The following is a 12,578-nucleotide window of genomic DNA, read 5'->3' as shown; positions in this document are numbered from 1 at the left end:
ACATAAACCTTTCCTTTGATTACTGCTGAAGCAGTTGGTTGCCTGTGATAAAGTTATCTGTGGAATTCTCTGCCCAGGGAGGCAGCAGAGACTGTCTCATTAAATATACTTAAAAAAAGTTAGGTAGCTTTATGCACAGTAGAGGAAATAAGGGTTCTGGAGAAAAGGCAAGCTGAGTCCATGGCCAGATCAGCCATAATCTTGTTGGAATTGGAACCCATTTATGATTGTCACATGTACTAAGATACAGTGGGAAGCTTGTCTTGTATACTGTTCATACAGATCAGATCATTTCACAGTGTATTGAAGTACAACAAGGTAAAACAACAACAATGTAGAATAAAGTGTAACAGTTATAGAGGAAGTGCAGTGCAGGTGGACAATACGGTGCAAGGGCAGTAATGAGGTAGATTGTGTGGTCAAGAGTCCATCTTGTGGATTCCTTAAGGAGGGATGAGGAGGTCCATGAGAATTATTCCAGGAATGAAAGAGTTAATGTCTGAGGAGCATTCGATTGTTCTGGGCCTGTACTCACTGGAGTTGAGAAGAATGGGGGGTGGGGGGGAATCTCATTGAAACCTATTGAATATTGAAAAGCCTAGATAGAGTAGATGTGGAGAGGATGTTTCATATAGCCTATGACTCTAGGACCCAGAGGTCACAACCTCAGAATAGAGGAACATCCATTTGGAACAGAGATGAGGAGGCATTTCTTTAACTGGAGGGTGGTGAAACTGTGGGATTCATTGCTACAGAAGGCTGTGGAGGCCGTGATTGGGTATATTTAAGTTGGAGGTTGATAGGTTCTTGATTAATCAGGGCATCAAAGGTTATGTGGAGAATGGGGTTGAGAGGGATAATAAATCAGCCATGATGGGATAGCAGACCAGACTCGATGGGCCAAATGGTCCAATTCTGCTCCTATGTCTCATGGTTTTCCTGTAAAGAGAATGGCCCTTGCAAGTTTCCCACATCAGAGGCAGTTAATGATTATTGCTCAACTCATAATATTTTCTTTAATGGCAGTTAAAGGCAAGATCTTTAACAGTGCTAAGTGTACAGAGAGATCTTGAGGTTCAAGTCCATAGCTCCCTGAAAGTGGCCGCAGATGCTGGTAGTTTGATAAAGAAGGCGTACGGCCCAAGACATTAACTGTCTATTTATTTCCATAGATGCTGCCTGACCTGCTGATTTCCTCAGCATTTTGTGTGCGTTGCTCTGGATTTCCAGCACCTGCAAACTTTCTCATGTTTATAGTTTGGCACACTTGCCTTTATTAGTTGATGTAATGAGTTCAAAGGTCATGAAGTTGTGTTGCAGCTTTACAAAACTTCATTTAGGCTGCATCTGGAGTATTGCATTCAGTTCTGGTCCCCCATTTCAGGAGGGTTGTGGAGGCTTTGGAGAGCATGCAGAAGAGATCTCCGAGATGAATGGCATATGCTTAATGGAGTGGTTAGGCAAACTTGGATTGTTTTCTCTGGAGTGTCAGAGGCTGTGGAGATTCCTGGTAGAAATTTATATGAATATGAAAGATGTAGGTAAAAACCTGACATCTTTTTTCCAGAGTTGAAATGTATAATACCAGAGGAATGAGTTTAAAGTAAGAGGGGGTAGTTGAAAGGAGGTGTGTGGGGCACTGTCCCTCAAAGCTACACAGGTGCGCCGCAGCTCAGTAACTGAAATGCTCCCGCGCACAAAGCCTTTGTGGCCACGCTGCTGGAATTGGTCACGGCTAGTAACAGCTTACGAAACGTGAAAGGTACGTATTTCATTATACCCTTCATTTAATGAATAAAACCAAAAGCATATGATTTTTCAATTTCATTCTAAATATCCATTGTATGCACGTTACAAAACAAAAACATTTAAAGCGCCGTGCAGTTTTCAGGCTGTGTGGAGATGTCCTACTCAGAGCAATGGTTGGTCCGTGCAGCTGTTAAAAAAAATGAGAGGGAATGTTGTGTGTGGGGCAGGAATTTTTGACACAGAAATTGGTGGGTGCCTGGAATACCCCGCTAGGAGGGGGGAAGGGGGGAGTGGACGCAGATATGATAGTGGCGTTTACGTAGCTCTTAGATGGGAACATGGATGTGTAAGAAATGGAGGGATGTGGACGTTGTGTAGGCAGAGGGGATTAGTTTGGTTAGGTATTTAATTGGTCCAGCACAGCATCATGGGCCGAACGGCCTGTTCCTGTGCTGTACTGTTCAACATTCTCTGTTCTTTCCCGCTTTTTAAAAACATTTTAGGAAATCATAGATTCCATAGCACAAAAACACATCCTGCAGCTCACCACATCTCCGGGAGAAGAAAAATCTTCCTCCAATCCCAGTAACATGATCTCCGTTCTCTCTCCACAAGACTCACTGAGCTTTACCACACTTTGTGTTTTTATTTTACATTTCTGGCAGCATGTTGCTTTTGGACTGTTACACAGAACACTGACGTTTCCTACCTTGTAGATGCAAGACTTTGCGTTCAGGAAGAAGAGTTCAATGGTGGCATTGTCCTTCAGGTAAGCTATGCTCTCAATGTAGAACCTGCAAGAACAACAAGGAGGTCAGTAAGAAAATAATTTCCCTGCCTTTATCAAACCTTCCCAAATGGAACCACCACTTTTCAAGGTCCCTTTGTCACTGCGTCCAGATGCTGGAGTTGTTAACCAACTGATTTAAACCTTTGCTTTTTGATTAAAGATAGCCTTGGCTCAGCCAGGGACAATCAGGACCGGAAGGAAATTGAGAAAGTGTCCCAGTCATTCTCTCTTCCCCTCCTCCTGTCAGGCAGAAGATACAAAAACTCAAGAACACACACCACCAAGCTCAAGGACAGCTTCTATGCCATAGGTATCAGATTCTTGATAGGATCTCTTGTACACCAAAGATGAACTCTTTAATCCCTTACCGTCGCTCAACTTTATTTGTCCACATGCACCACAATTTCTCAGTAACTTTCATAAGTCCTTAGTTCATCAGGGAATAGAAAACAGAATGGGGTTGAGAGGGAAAATATATCAGCCATGGTCGAATGGTGGAGCAGGCTCGATGGGCTTAATGTCTTATTCCACTCCACTGTCTAATGGTCTAACTATATTCTTTTGTACTATCTTGAGTTTGGAATCCTGTGTCAGGCATACAAATAAAAACTTTTCACTTTACCTCACTATGTGTGACAGTAATAAACAGACTGCTGGCAGCTACAATGAGGACACTAGTAATTGATAAATAAATCACTATAGGTATAATGGTTCCTTAAGGTTGTTATAGCAGGGGCTAGAGAGGGAAGTGGGGATAAGCTCCCACTGCCTAATAATATGTGTACCAAATAGCTTGCAACAACCATGTCCAGCTCCTGGCCCTCACATGTAGCTTAGCTACAAAGCCCTGTGGAACCATTTCTACTAACAAGAGAAGGGGCAAAGGCAGGTTACTGGCGCCTTAAAACCAGTCGCTTTGGGCAGATGGAGCTGGTCAACCATGGCTGGCAGCTCATCTAGGAGAAAGAAAATTCTGATCTCAAACCTCCGCTGCTTTGTAGTTGTACCCACTCATGGGGAAGGCTTCACGAGTAAACTCCAAGGAAAAATCTGGAGCTGGAGTCCCTAGGGCAGTCCTACGTTGAGTTCAATGCTGACTGGCAACTCCTGCAACATTGCTGGTGCCAAACTGTATGGGTCTCTGCCGTTCCTTTTGGATTCATCAACTGTGTGAAGAAGGGGAGTCTACTGCATGGGCAACAGCTTGCTCTCCATTTTGGCTTGCGTATCACATAGACAACTAGGATGCAATATTCACACTCAACCCCAACCAAATGAGGGCATCATCGATATAATCCTTGTTTATGGAATCCCATACAGAGCTTTAGAGTCATGCAGCATGGAAACAGGCCATTTGGCCTGGTCCATCCATGCCGACCAAGATGCCAATCCATAATAATCCCATTTGTTCATATTCCTATATTCCCTTCTTTTCCAGGTACAGTACAGTGCAAAATCTTAGGCACAAATAAATAGCTAGGGTGCCTAAGACTTTTGCACAGTACTGTATTTATCAGTGTGGAGCAGAGAGCGAATCTGTAAATCTGCTGGAAGCAAAGGATGTTGGGAATGGCAAAAGTGGAGCACCATGGGAGAGGTGTGGGACAAGTGGCAGGGAAGGAGTGCCAGGGTCGGGGAGAGGTTTGGGTGCAGACTTACCCAGCTCTGAGACACCAGGCAAGGTAATTATTAATTAATTTCTGGACCATTACAGAACGTCTCTCTGGTGCTTCGCTCTCCCTCTCCTCTCTGATTCCCCTCTCGCTGGCCCCGTTCCACTCTCTCAGTCCACAGCAGAGACCCATATCAGAATCAGGTTTATCATCACTCACATACATCACGAAGTTTGTTTTCTGGCAGCAGTACAGTGCAATACATAAAATTACTATGGTACTGTGCAAAAACCTTAGGGACCCTAGCTATATAAATGTGCCTCAGAGTTTTGCACAATACCGTTCCTATCACTGCAGTAAAGCAGCCAGCATAGTCAAAGACCACAACCACTGCAATATTCTCTATTTCCCCCTCATTGAGCAGAAGATACAAAAGCTAAAACCATGTACGAACAGGCTCAAGGACAGCTCAGATTCTTCACCTCACAATGTACCTTATTATAAGCACCACACTTTCTCTGTGACTGTAACACTTTATTCTGCATTCTGTTAGTGTTTTACCTTGTTCTAGCTCAATGCAGCGCGTAATGAGCTGATCTGTATGAACAGTACGCAAGACAAGCTTTTCACCTTATCTCGGTACAGGTAACAATTGTAAACCAAAGCAAACCATCCTGCAGATGTGATAGAGTGATGGTCACATGGAACAAGCTGCCAGAGGAGGTGGTACAGGAGGAAACAATCACAACATTAAAAAGACACTTTGACAAGTACATTTGAAAGGCCTAAGTAGAGTGGACGTGAAGAGGATGCTTCAATTAGTGGGAGGGTCAACAACCAGAGGGCGCAACCTCAGAATACAGGGACACCCCTTTAGAACAGAGATGAGGAGGAACTTCTTTAGCCAGAGGGTGCTGAATCTGTGGAATTCATTGCCACAAATGGCTATGGAGGCCAAATTATTGGCTATATTTAAAGTGTAGGTTGATAATTTCTTGATTGGTCAGGGAATCAAATGATCTGGGGACAAGTCAGGAGAATGGGATTGACAGGGATAATAAATCAGTCACGATCGATTGGCAGAGACTCAATGGGCTGAATGGCCTAATTTGGCTGCTATATCTTATGTACAGAGAACAAATTGGGAGCTACGTGAATGCTGTCACTTCCCTTTGGGCCAGAGGCTGACTGCTATAATCAGGCACAAGTTGTGGTCAGCTCCAAGGGGATTAGGGTCAAGGGGGTCGGAGTCAAGGTGCTGATGCACGCACTCCTTCCCCTCACTGACAGGCATTCACTGTGTTTATGTTCACGTTAGATACAACACAGTGCTTTAACTGTTCACTGAAGTGTAACAGGTGTCCCAAAACATACTTCAGATGAGTGTGTACTTAATCCTGTATCTCTAACCACTGGAGTTTCCACCACTGTGCCGGCCTTTTACTGACACTGAAAAAAACCGTGTGATGATTTATGTAATTGTGGGGACGGCCCAATAAAGGATCAGACTTTGACAGAATGGGTATTGAATGGCAAGGCCACAGTTGCAAATGAGTTTTATCTCTGGCACAGCTACCCGGGACAGGGACTCCCTTGGGAATTTAAGTTTAATTAAATAAATCTGGAATTAAACGCCAGTGACCGTCACAGTGAACATGAAACCAGTGAATTGTTGTAAAAATCCAACATGTTCACTGATGCCTTCCAGTCAGGGGAATCTGCTGTCCTTACATACATAAGAGAAAGACATTTAAAAAATTAGCTTTATTTATCACATGTACATCAAAACATCGGGTAGCGAGGTGGAGATATGTCTACCAGAGGAAGTATAAGGCACTCTTTCCCTCCACTAGCCTGCAGATCACCCTTGGGCAAGGTATAGCACCTGCTTTAGTACCCCCCCCCCCCACCCCCAGATCAGGGCCATGTGAAGCCATGGGAGCAGGTGGTGGATGGTCGTATGAGCAGCCGGTGCACATCAGAAGTGTTGGTTATGCAGCCACTGATGCCAGGCAGACAATCTTTGAAGAGTATTGATAATGGCTGGGGTCACCCATCTTGTAAAGACACTGCCCAGAACGAGGGAATGGCAAACCACTTCAGCAGAATAATTTGCCAAGAACAATCATGGACAAAGGCTATGATCGCCCATGTCATACAACTTGGTACATAATGATGATGACATCGAAACATAGAGTGAAATGCTGTCGTGACACCTCTGGTGCCACCATAGCGCATCCATAACTTACTAATCCGAACCTGTACGCCTTTGGAATGTGAAAGGTAACCCACGTGGGAACTGAACCCCAATCTTACAGCTGTTGCTGTAAAGCATCACACTAACCGCTACACTATAGTGCCATAAATATTCCACTTCCCATTCCGACATGTTAGTCTATGGCCTCCTCTACCGTCACGATGAGCTCACACTCAGGTTGGAGGAGCAACACCTTATATTCTGTCTGGGTAGCCTCGAACCTGATGGCATCAACATCAATTTCTCAAACTTCCAGTAATGCCCCCCTTCACCATTCCCATTTCCCTCTCACTTTATCTCCTTACCAGCCAATCACCTCCCTACCTCCCCCTTCTCTTTCTTTCATGGCCTTCTGTCTTCTATCAGATTCTCCCTTCTCCAGCCTTGTATCTCTTTTACCAATCAACTTCCCAGCTCTTTAATTAACCCTCAACCACACCCCGCCCCCCCCCCCCCCCAGTTTCACCTTGTGGTTCTTCCTCCCCTCCGCCCGTCCTCTTACTCTGACTCATCTCTTTCTGTCCTGAAGAAGGGTCTCGGCCCAAAACGTCGACAGTACTCTTTTCCACAGATGCTGCCTGGCCTGCTGAGTTCCTCCAGCATTTTGTGTGTTGCTTTGGATTTCTAGCATCTGCAGATTTTCTCTTGTTTGTGATAGGAGCAGAATCACACCATTCAGCCCATTGAGTCTGCTCCATCATGGCTGATTTATTATTCCAGTTTATTAATTCGCCCAAATGGTCTAATTTGGCTCCCATGTGTTATGGTCCACTATGAGGTGTTGCTCCTCCAAGTTCAAGGTCAAGGTCATAATTTCAGTCAAGATGGCAGCAACATACAACGGTCCCTGACAGACATCTGCCAGATTGCTCTTGAAAATGTCTTTTTTTATTTTTCTTGTGTCTGTTTTTCACCTTAAATATGTTTCTGGGACTCTTAGAGCCTGTGATTTAAGAGCTTGGAGTTTGTCTGAGTGACCCTGGACTTTGCTGTCTCCGAGGAGACTCCAGAAAGTAAGCATGTACCCGGACAGACGCCATGCGAAGAAAATTCAAAATGGGACGTGAGCCGATGTTTGACTCCACTTTGTTGGTTAAAGCATCCATTAATCACCGATTAAAGGGTCAAGGAAGATTGAAACATCGAGGCCAATGTGGATGGAAAGCGAGAGTTCAGCATTGACTGCCTGCATTTTGATCGCTGCCAGAGGAGTCTGAGAGTGGCCTATTGCTGTGTGGCTCACTGTGGCAGGTGGGTAGGCCTCAGCCCTCATGTGGTGTCCTTTTGATGAATGTCAGTGATGTCGGATTGGACTATCGCGTTTATGGACTGCGGACTCTTTCAGACTTATGGTTTTATATTCTGTGGTTTTTTTATCGCCTGTTCCCTTTCCGTTTGTTATATGAGGGGAGGGGTTGTTTGGGGGTCGATATTGTTCTGTTTTCTGTGGGGGGGGAGGGGGTTTGGGTGTTCCCTTGGACTCTGCAGGACAGATGTGCAGAAATTGTCAGGGCCCAAACAAAGATATTTAAAGCATCCTTAGTGTCAGGAGAGGTACCAGAGGATTGGAGAATAGCTAATGTTGTTCCTTTTTAAAAAGGTTCTAAACAAAAACCTGGAAATTATAGGTCAGTGAGTCTGACATCAGTTGTGGGAAAGTTACTGGAAGGTATTCTCAGGGTCCAGATTTATAAGTAGTTGGATTTTCATGGACTGATTAAGGATAGTCAGCATGGCTTTATGTGTGGTAGGTCATATTGAACCAATCCTACAGAGTTTTTCAAGGGAGTCACTAGAAAGTGGATGAAGGCAAGGCAGTAAATGTTGTCTACATGGGCTTTAGCAAGGCATTTGACAAAGTCCCGCATGGGAGGTTGGTCAAGAAAGTTTAGTCACTCGGCATTCAGGATGAGGTAGTAAATTGGATTAGACATTGACTTTGTGGGAGAAACCAGAGAGTGGTAGCAGAAAGTTGCCTCTCTGACTGGATGCCCGTGATTAGTGGTGTGTCACTAGTCGGGGCTGGATCCTTTGTTGTTTGTCATCTGTATCAATGATCTGGACGGTAATGTGGTTAATTGAATCAGCAAATTTGCAGATGACACCAAGATTGGGGGTGTTGTGGACAGTGAGGAAGGCCTTCATGGCTTGCAGAGGGATCTGCACCAGCTGAAAAATGCAGGTAGAATTTAATGCAGACAAATGCAAGGTATTGCACTTCAGTGGGACCAACCAGGGTAGGTCCAACCAGTGGGACCAACCATGGTAATTCACTGAGGAGTACAGCATAACAAAGGGATCTGGGAACACAGGTCCATAATTCATTGGAAGTGGTGTCACAGGTAGCTTTTGATACACTGGCCTTCATAAATCAACGTTTTGAGCACAGAAGATGGGATGCTATGTTGAAGTTGTATAAGACATTGGTGAGACATAATTTGGCATACTGTGTGCAGCTTTGGTCACCTGCCTACAGGAAAGATGCAAACAAGGTTGAAAGAGTACAGGGAAAATTCACAAGAATGTTGCCAGGTCTGGAGGACCTGAGTTATATGGAAAGTTTGAATAGGTTAGAATGCAGAAGATTGAGAGGAGATCGATAGAAGTTTACAAAATTGTCAGAGTATAGGTAGAGTAAATGCAAGCAGGCTTTTCCACTGAGGTTGGGTGGGTCTACAACCAGAGGTCATGGATTAAGGGTGGAAGTGAAAAGTTTAAGGGGAACATGAGGGGAAACTTCTTCACTCAGAGGCTCGTGAGAGTGTGGAATGAGCCGGCAGCACAAATGGTGCATGTACGCTCGATTTCAATGTTTAAGAGAAGTTTGGGTAGGTAAATGGATAGGAGGGATATGGAGGTCCATGGTCCCACTGCAGGTCAATGGGAGTAGACAGTTTAAATGGCTTTGGCATTGACTAGATGGGCCAAAGGGTCTGCCTCTGTGTCTGTACATATGGTTTAGGGTTAGTGGGCGTGCAATAGAGGAGGCCACAGACCAACACACTGGGTATTTTGATTAATGAAAGCTATTTACCTTATCCTGCAGTGAGGGGCCAGTGAGTTACTTATTTTATTATGTGAAATACACTGTCAATGCCAGCACTTAATGTCTGTCCTTAACCAGTCCAGAGCTGATTAGGCAGCAGCAGCCAGGTCTGGAATCACATATAGGCCAGACCAGGAAAGGATGGGAGGTCCTGATGAAAGATCTCAGCCTGAAATGTTGACACCTTAACCCTTTCTGTAGATACTGCCTGACCCGTTGAGTTCCTCCTGCATTTTGTGTGTACATCAGGGAACAAAGTGGAATTTACTACACCTTAGAAGTTTCAGGATTGTCATTACTGAGATCAATTCTAAACTTATATAATGCCTTCAGTTTGTTTCCATCTGTTGTGAGGAATTAGAACTCATCTCTTTAGAATAACAATCCAGAATTCTGGCTGTTAGCCTGATACCTTAACCATTTCTGTACTTGCTGACCAGTCAATAAGTGAGAATATTAATTATTAAAGTATTAATAATAATAATAATAATAATAATAATAATAATAATAATATTAAGGGACACACAATAGCATAGTGGTTAGCACAATGATTTACAGCACCCATGATCTTTGTTCAATTCCCGCTGCTGTCTGTAATGAGTTTGTACATTCTTTCCATGTACTTGTGGGTTTCTTCTCGATGCTCCAGTTTCCTCCCATATTCCAAAGATATACGGGTCAGGGTTAGTAAATTGTGGGCATGTTGTGTATGGCAACATCCTCAGACCCAATTCATTATATGTTTCAAGGTTTTGAAGTACACGTGACAAATAAAGCTAATATTATCTTATTACTGAGATCAATTCCAGAGTTATTTAATGACTTCAGTTTAAGTTTCCATCTGTTGTGTTTCCATCAGTACCTGCTGACCTGTCAGGAAGTAGGAATATTAATTATTATTATCAGTTATAATGGTCACATGGACCGAGATCGAGAGAAAAGCTTTTGTTTGCCTGCCTTCTAATCAGATCATTCTATCCATAAGTACATTGAGATATTAAAAGGAAAACAGAATGCAGAGCAAAATGTTAGTTACAGAGAAAGGTGACACGTTGGTGTCGTGGTTAGCACAACACTTTACAGTAGAGTTGACCTGGGTTCAATTCCCGCTGCTGCCTGTAAGGAGTTTGTACGTTCTCCCCATGACTCTGTGGGTTTCCTTGTTGTGCTCCGGTTTCCTCCCGCAGTCCAAAGACATACCGATTGGTAGGTTAATTGGTCATTGTAAATTGTTCTGTGACCAGACTGGGATTAAACCCAGGGATTGCTGGGCAGCGCAGCTTGAAGGGCTGGAAGGACCGATTCCTTGCAGTATCTCAATCAATAAAGTACAGGCAGACAGAAAGGTGCGAGGTCCACTACTAGGTACAAGCGGAGTTTGGGAGATCAAGGGTTCATCTTGAGCATATGAGAGAAGTCTATTCAAGAGTTAGATACCGGTGGGAGAAAAACTGCCCTTGAACCTTGTGGTATGTGCTTTCAGGCCAGTGTATCATCTGCTCAATGGAGGGAGGAGACGAGAGAATGTCCAGGGTAGGTGGGGTCCTTGATGCTGGCTGTTTTACCGAGGCTGCAGGAAGTGTAGACAGGGTCAGTGGAAGGAAGATGGATTTCTGTGAATTTAGCACAGTAGTAATTAAAAATAAATTATCATAGCATTTCTCTGAATTGTTGATATTTTCTTAACAGATTGTGTAGTGCTCAAACCCAATGTCTCTCAAAGTTTAAAGTAATTTGTTATCAAAGTAGATGTATGTCACCATGTACAACCTTGAGATTCTTTTTCTAATGGGCATAATCAGTAAATCTATAATCAAATAATAACCATAATAGAATTAATGAAAGAATGCATCAACTTGGGCATTCAACCAGTGTGCAAAAGACAACAAGCTGTTCAATTATAAAAATATAATAAAATGATAAATAAAAAAGCAATAAATATTGAGAACATGAGATGAAAAGTCCTCGAAAGTGAGTCCATAAGTTCTGGGAACATTTTAGCGATAGGGTAAGTGAAGTTATCCCCTTTGGTTCAAGAGCCTGATAGTTGAGAGTAATAACTGTTTCTGAACCTGGTGGTGTGAGTGCTGAGACTCCTGTACCACCTTCCTGATGGCAGCAGTGAGAAGAGAGCATGTCCTGGGTGGTGGAGGTCTCTGATGATGTATGCTGCTTTCCTGCGACAACGTTTCGTGTAGATGTACTCAAATGGTTGGGAGGGCTTTACTGAGCCGACTCTGCAACTTTTTGCGTTAAGGTCATTGGTGTTTCCATACAGGGTTGTGATGCAGCCAGTAAAGATACTGTCCACCACACATCTATAGAAGTTTGTCAAAGTCATCCACACAAACTTCTAAGGATGTAGAGGTGCTGCTGTGTGCTTTCTTTGCAATTGCACTCCAGGATAAGTTCTGGATCTGTACAATAGAGGGTGCTCCACACCACAAGATGATCATTTTACTGCGTGTCCTCAGTTTGAGCTGGAACTGCAATCTGGGAAATCACTAGAATCACGTGTACTGCATCTTCTCTAATTAATTTAAGGGCTGTTTTCAGAATATCTTATGCAGGGCCATGCTTCATGGCCCTTCTGGTGATAATTACATAGAAGTATTCAAAAATGCTGAAACATCAAAAGCTTTGATAACAGATTATCAGAGTTTTTTGATAGATGGGCTGCATGGGTGAGGAGCATTTGATGGCTTTGGGCTTATACTATTTGGGTTTTAGAAGAATGATGGGGATCTCATTGAAACCTATCAAATATTGAATGGCCTAAATCAAGTGAATGTGAAGAGTATGTTTCCTATAGCAGGGGAATCTAGGATTAAAGGACACAGTTTCAGAATTCAAGGTTGTTCCTTTAGAACGGAGTGAGGAAGAATTTCTTTAGCCAGAGTGTATTGAATGTGTGGAACGGCTGTGGAGGCCATCACCAGATATATTTAAAGTGGAGGCTGTTAGGATTTTGATTAGTGAAGGTTACAGGGAGAAGACAGGAGAATGGGGTTGAGAGGGATGATAAATGAGCTATGACGGAATGGCAGAGTAGAATCGATGGGCCAAATGGCATAAGACTTGCCTTAAACAATGAGGTAGTGGAATATTAAGAGTTTTACTGTA

General features: G+C 43.5%; 1 protein-coding gene across 2 annotated transcripts in view; it reads right to left on the bottom strand.

Moving 5' to 3' along the window:
- frmd4a (FERM domain containing 4A) overlaps nucleotides 1-12,578 on the bottom strand; it is a 359,939-nt gene that overhangs the window by 136,155 nt on the left and 211,206 nt on the right. For both annotated transcript variants that reach the window (XM_059987419.1, XM_059987418.1), the window contains exon 5: nucleotides 2,459-2,543. In XM_059987419.1, the coding sequence (XP_059843402.1) occupies nucleotides 2,459-2,543 (85 nt within the window). The remainder of the gene's footprint in view (nucleotides 1-2,458; nucleotides 2,544-12,578) is intronic.

The sequence above is a fragment of the Hypanus sabinus genome, chromosome 13 (genome assembly GCF_030144855.1).
Source record: "Hypanus sabinus isolate sHypSab1 chromosome 13, sHypSab1.hap1, whole genome shotgun sequence".
In the NCBI taxonomy this organism is placed as follows: Eukaryota; Metazoa; Chordata; class Chondrichthyes; order Myliobatiformes; family Dasyatidae; genus Hypanus; species Hypanus sabinus.
Note: the sequence above shows the minus strand (reverse complement) of the source record. Positions and strands in the feature narration are given on the sequence as shown.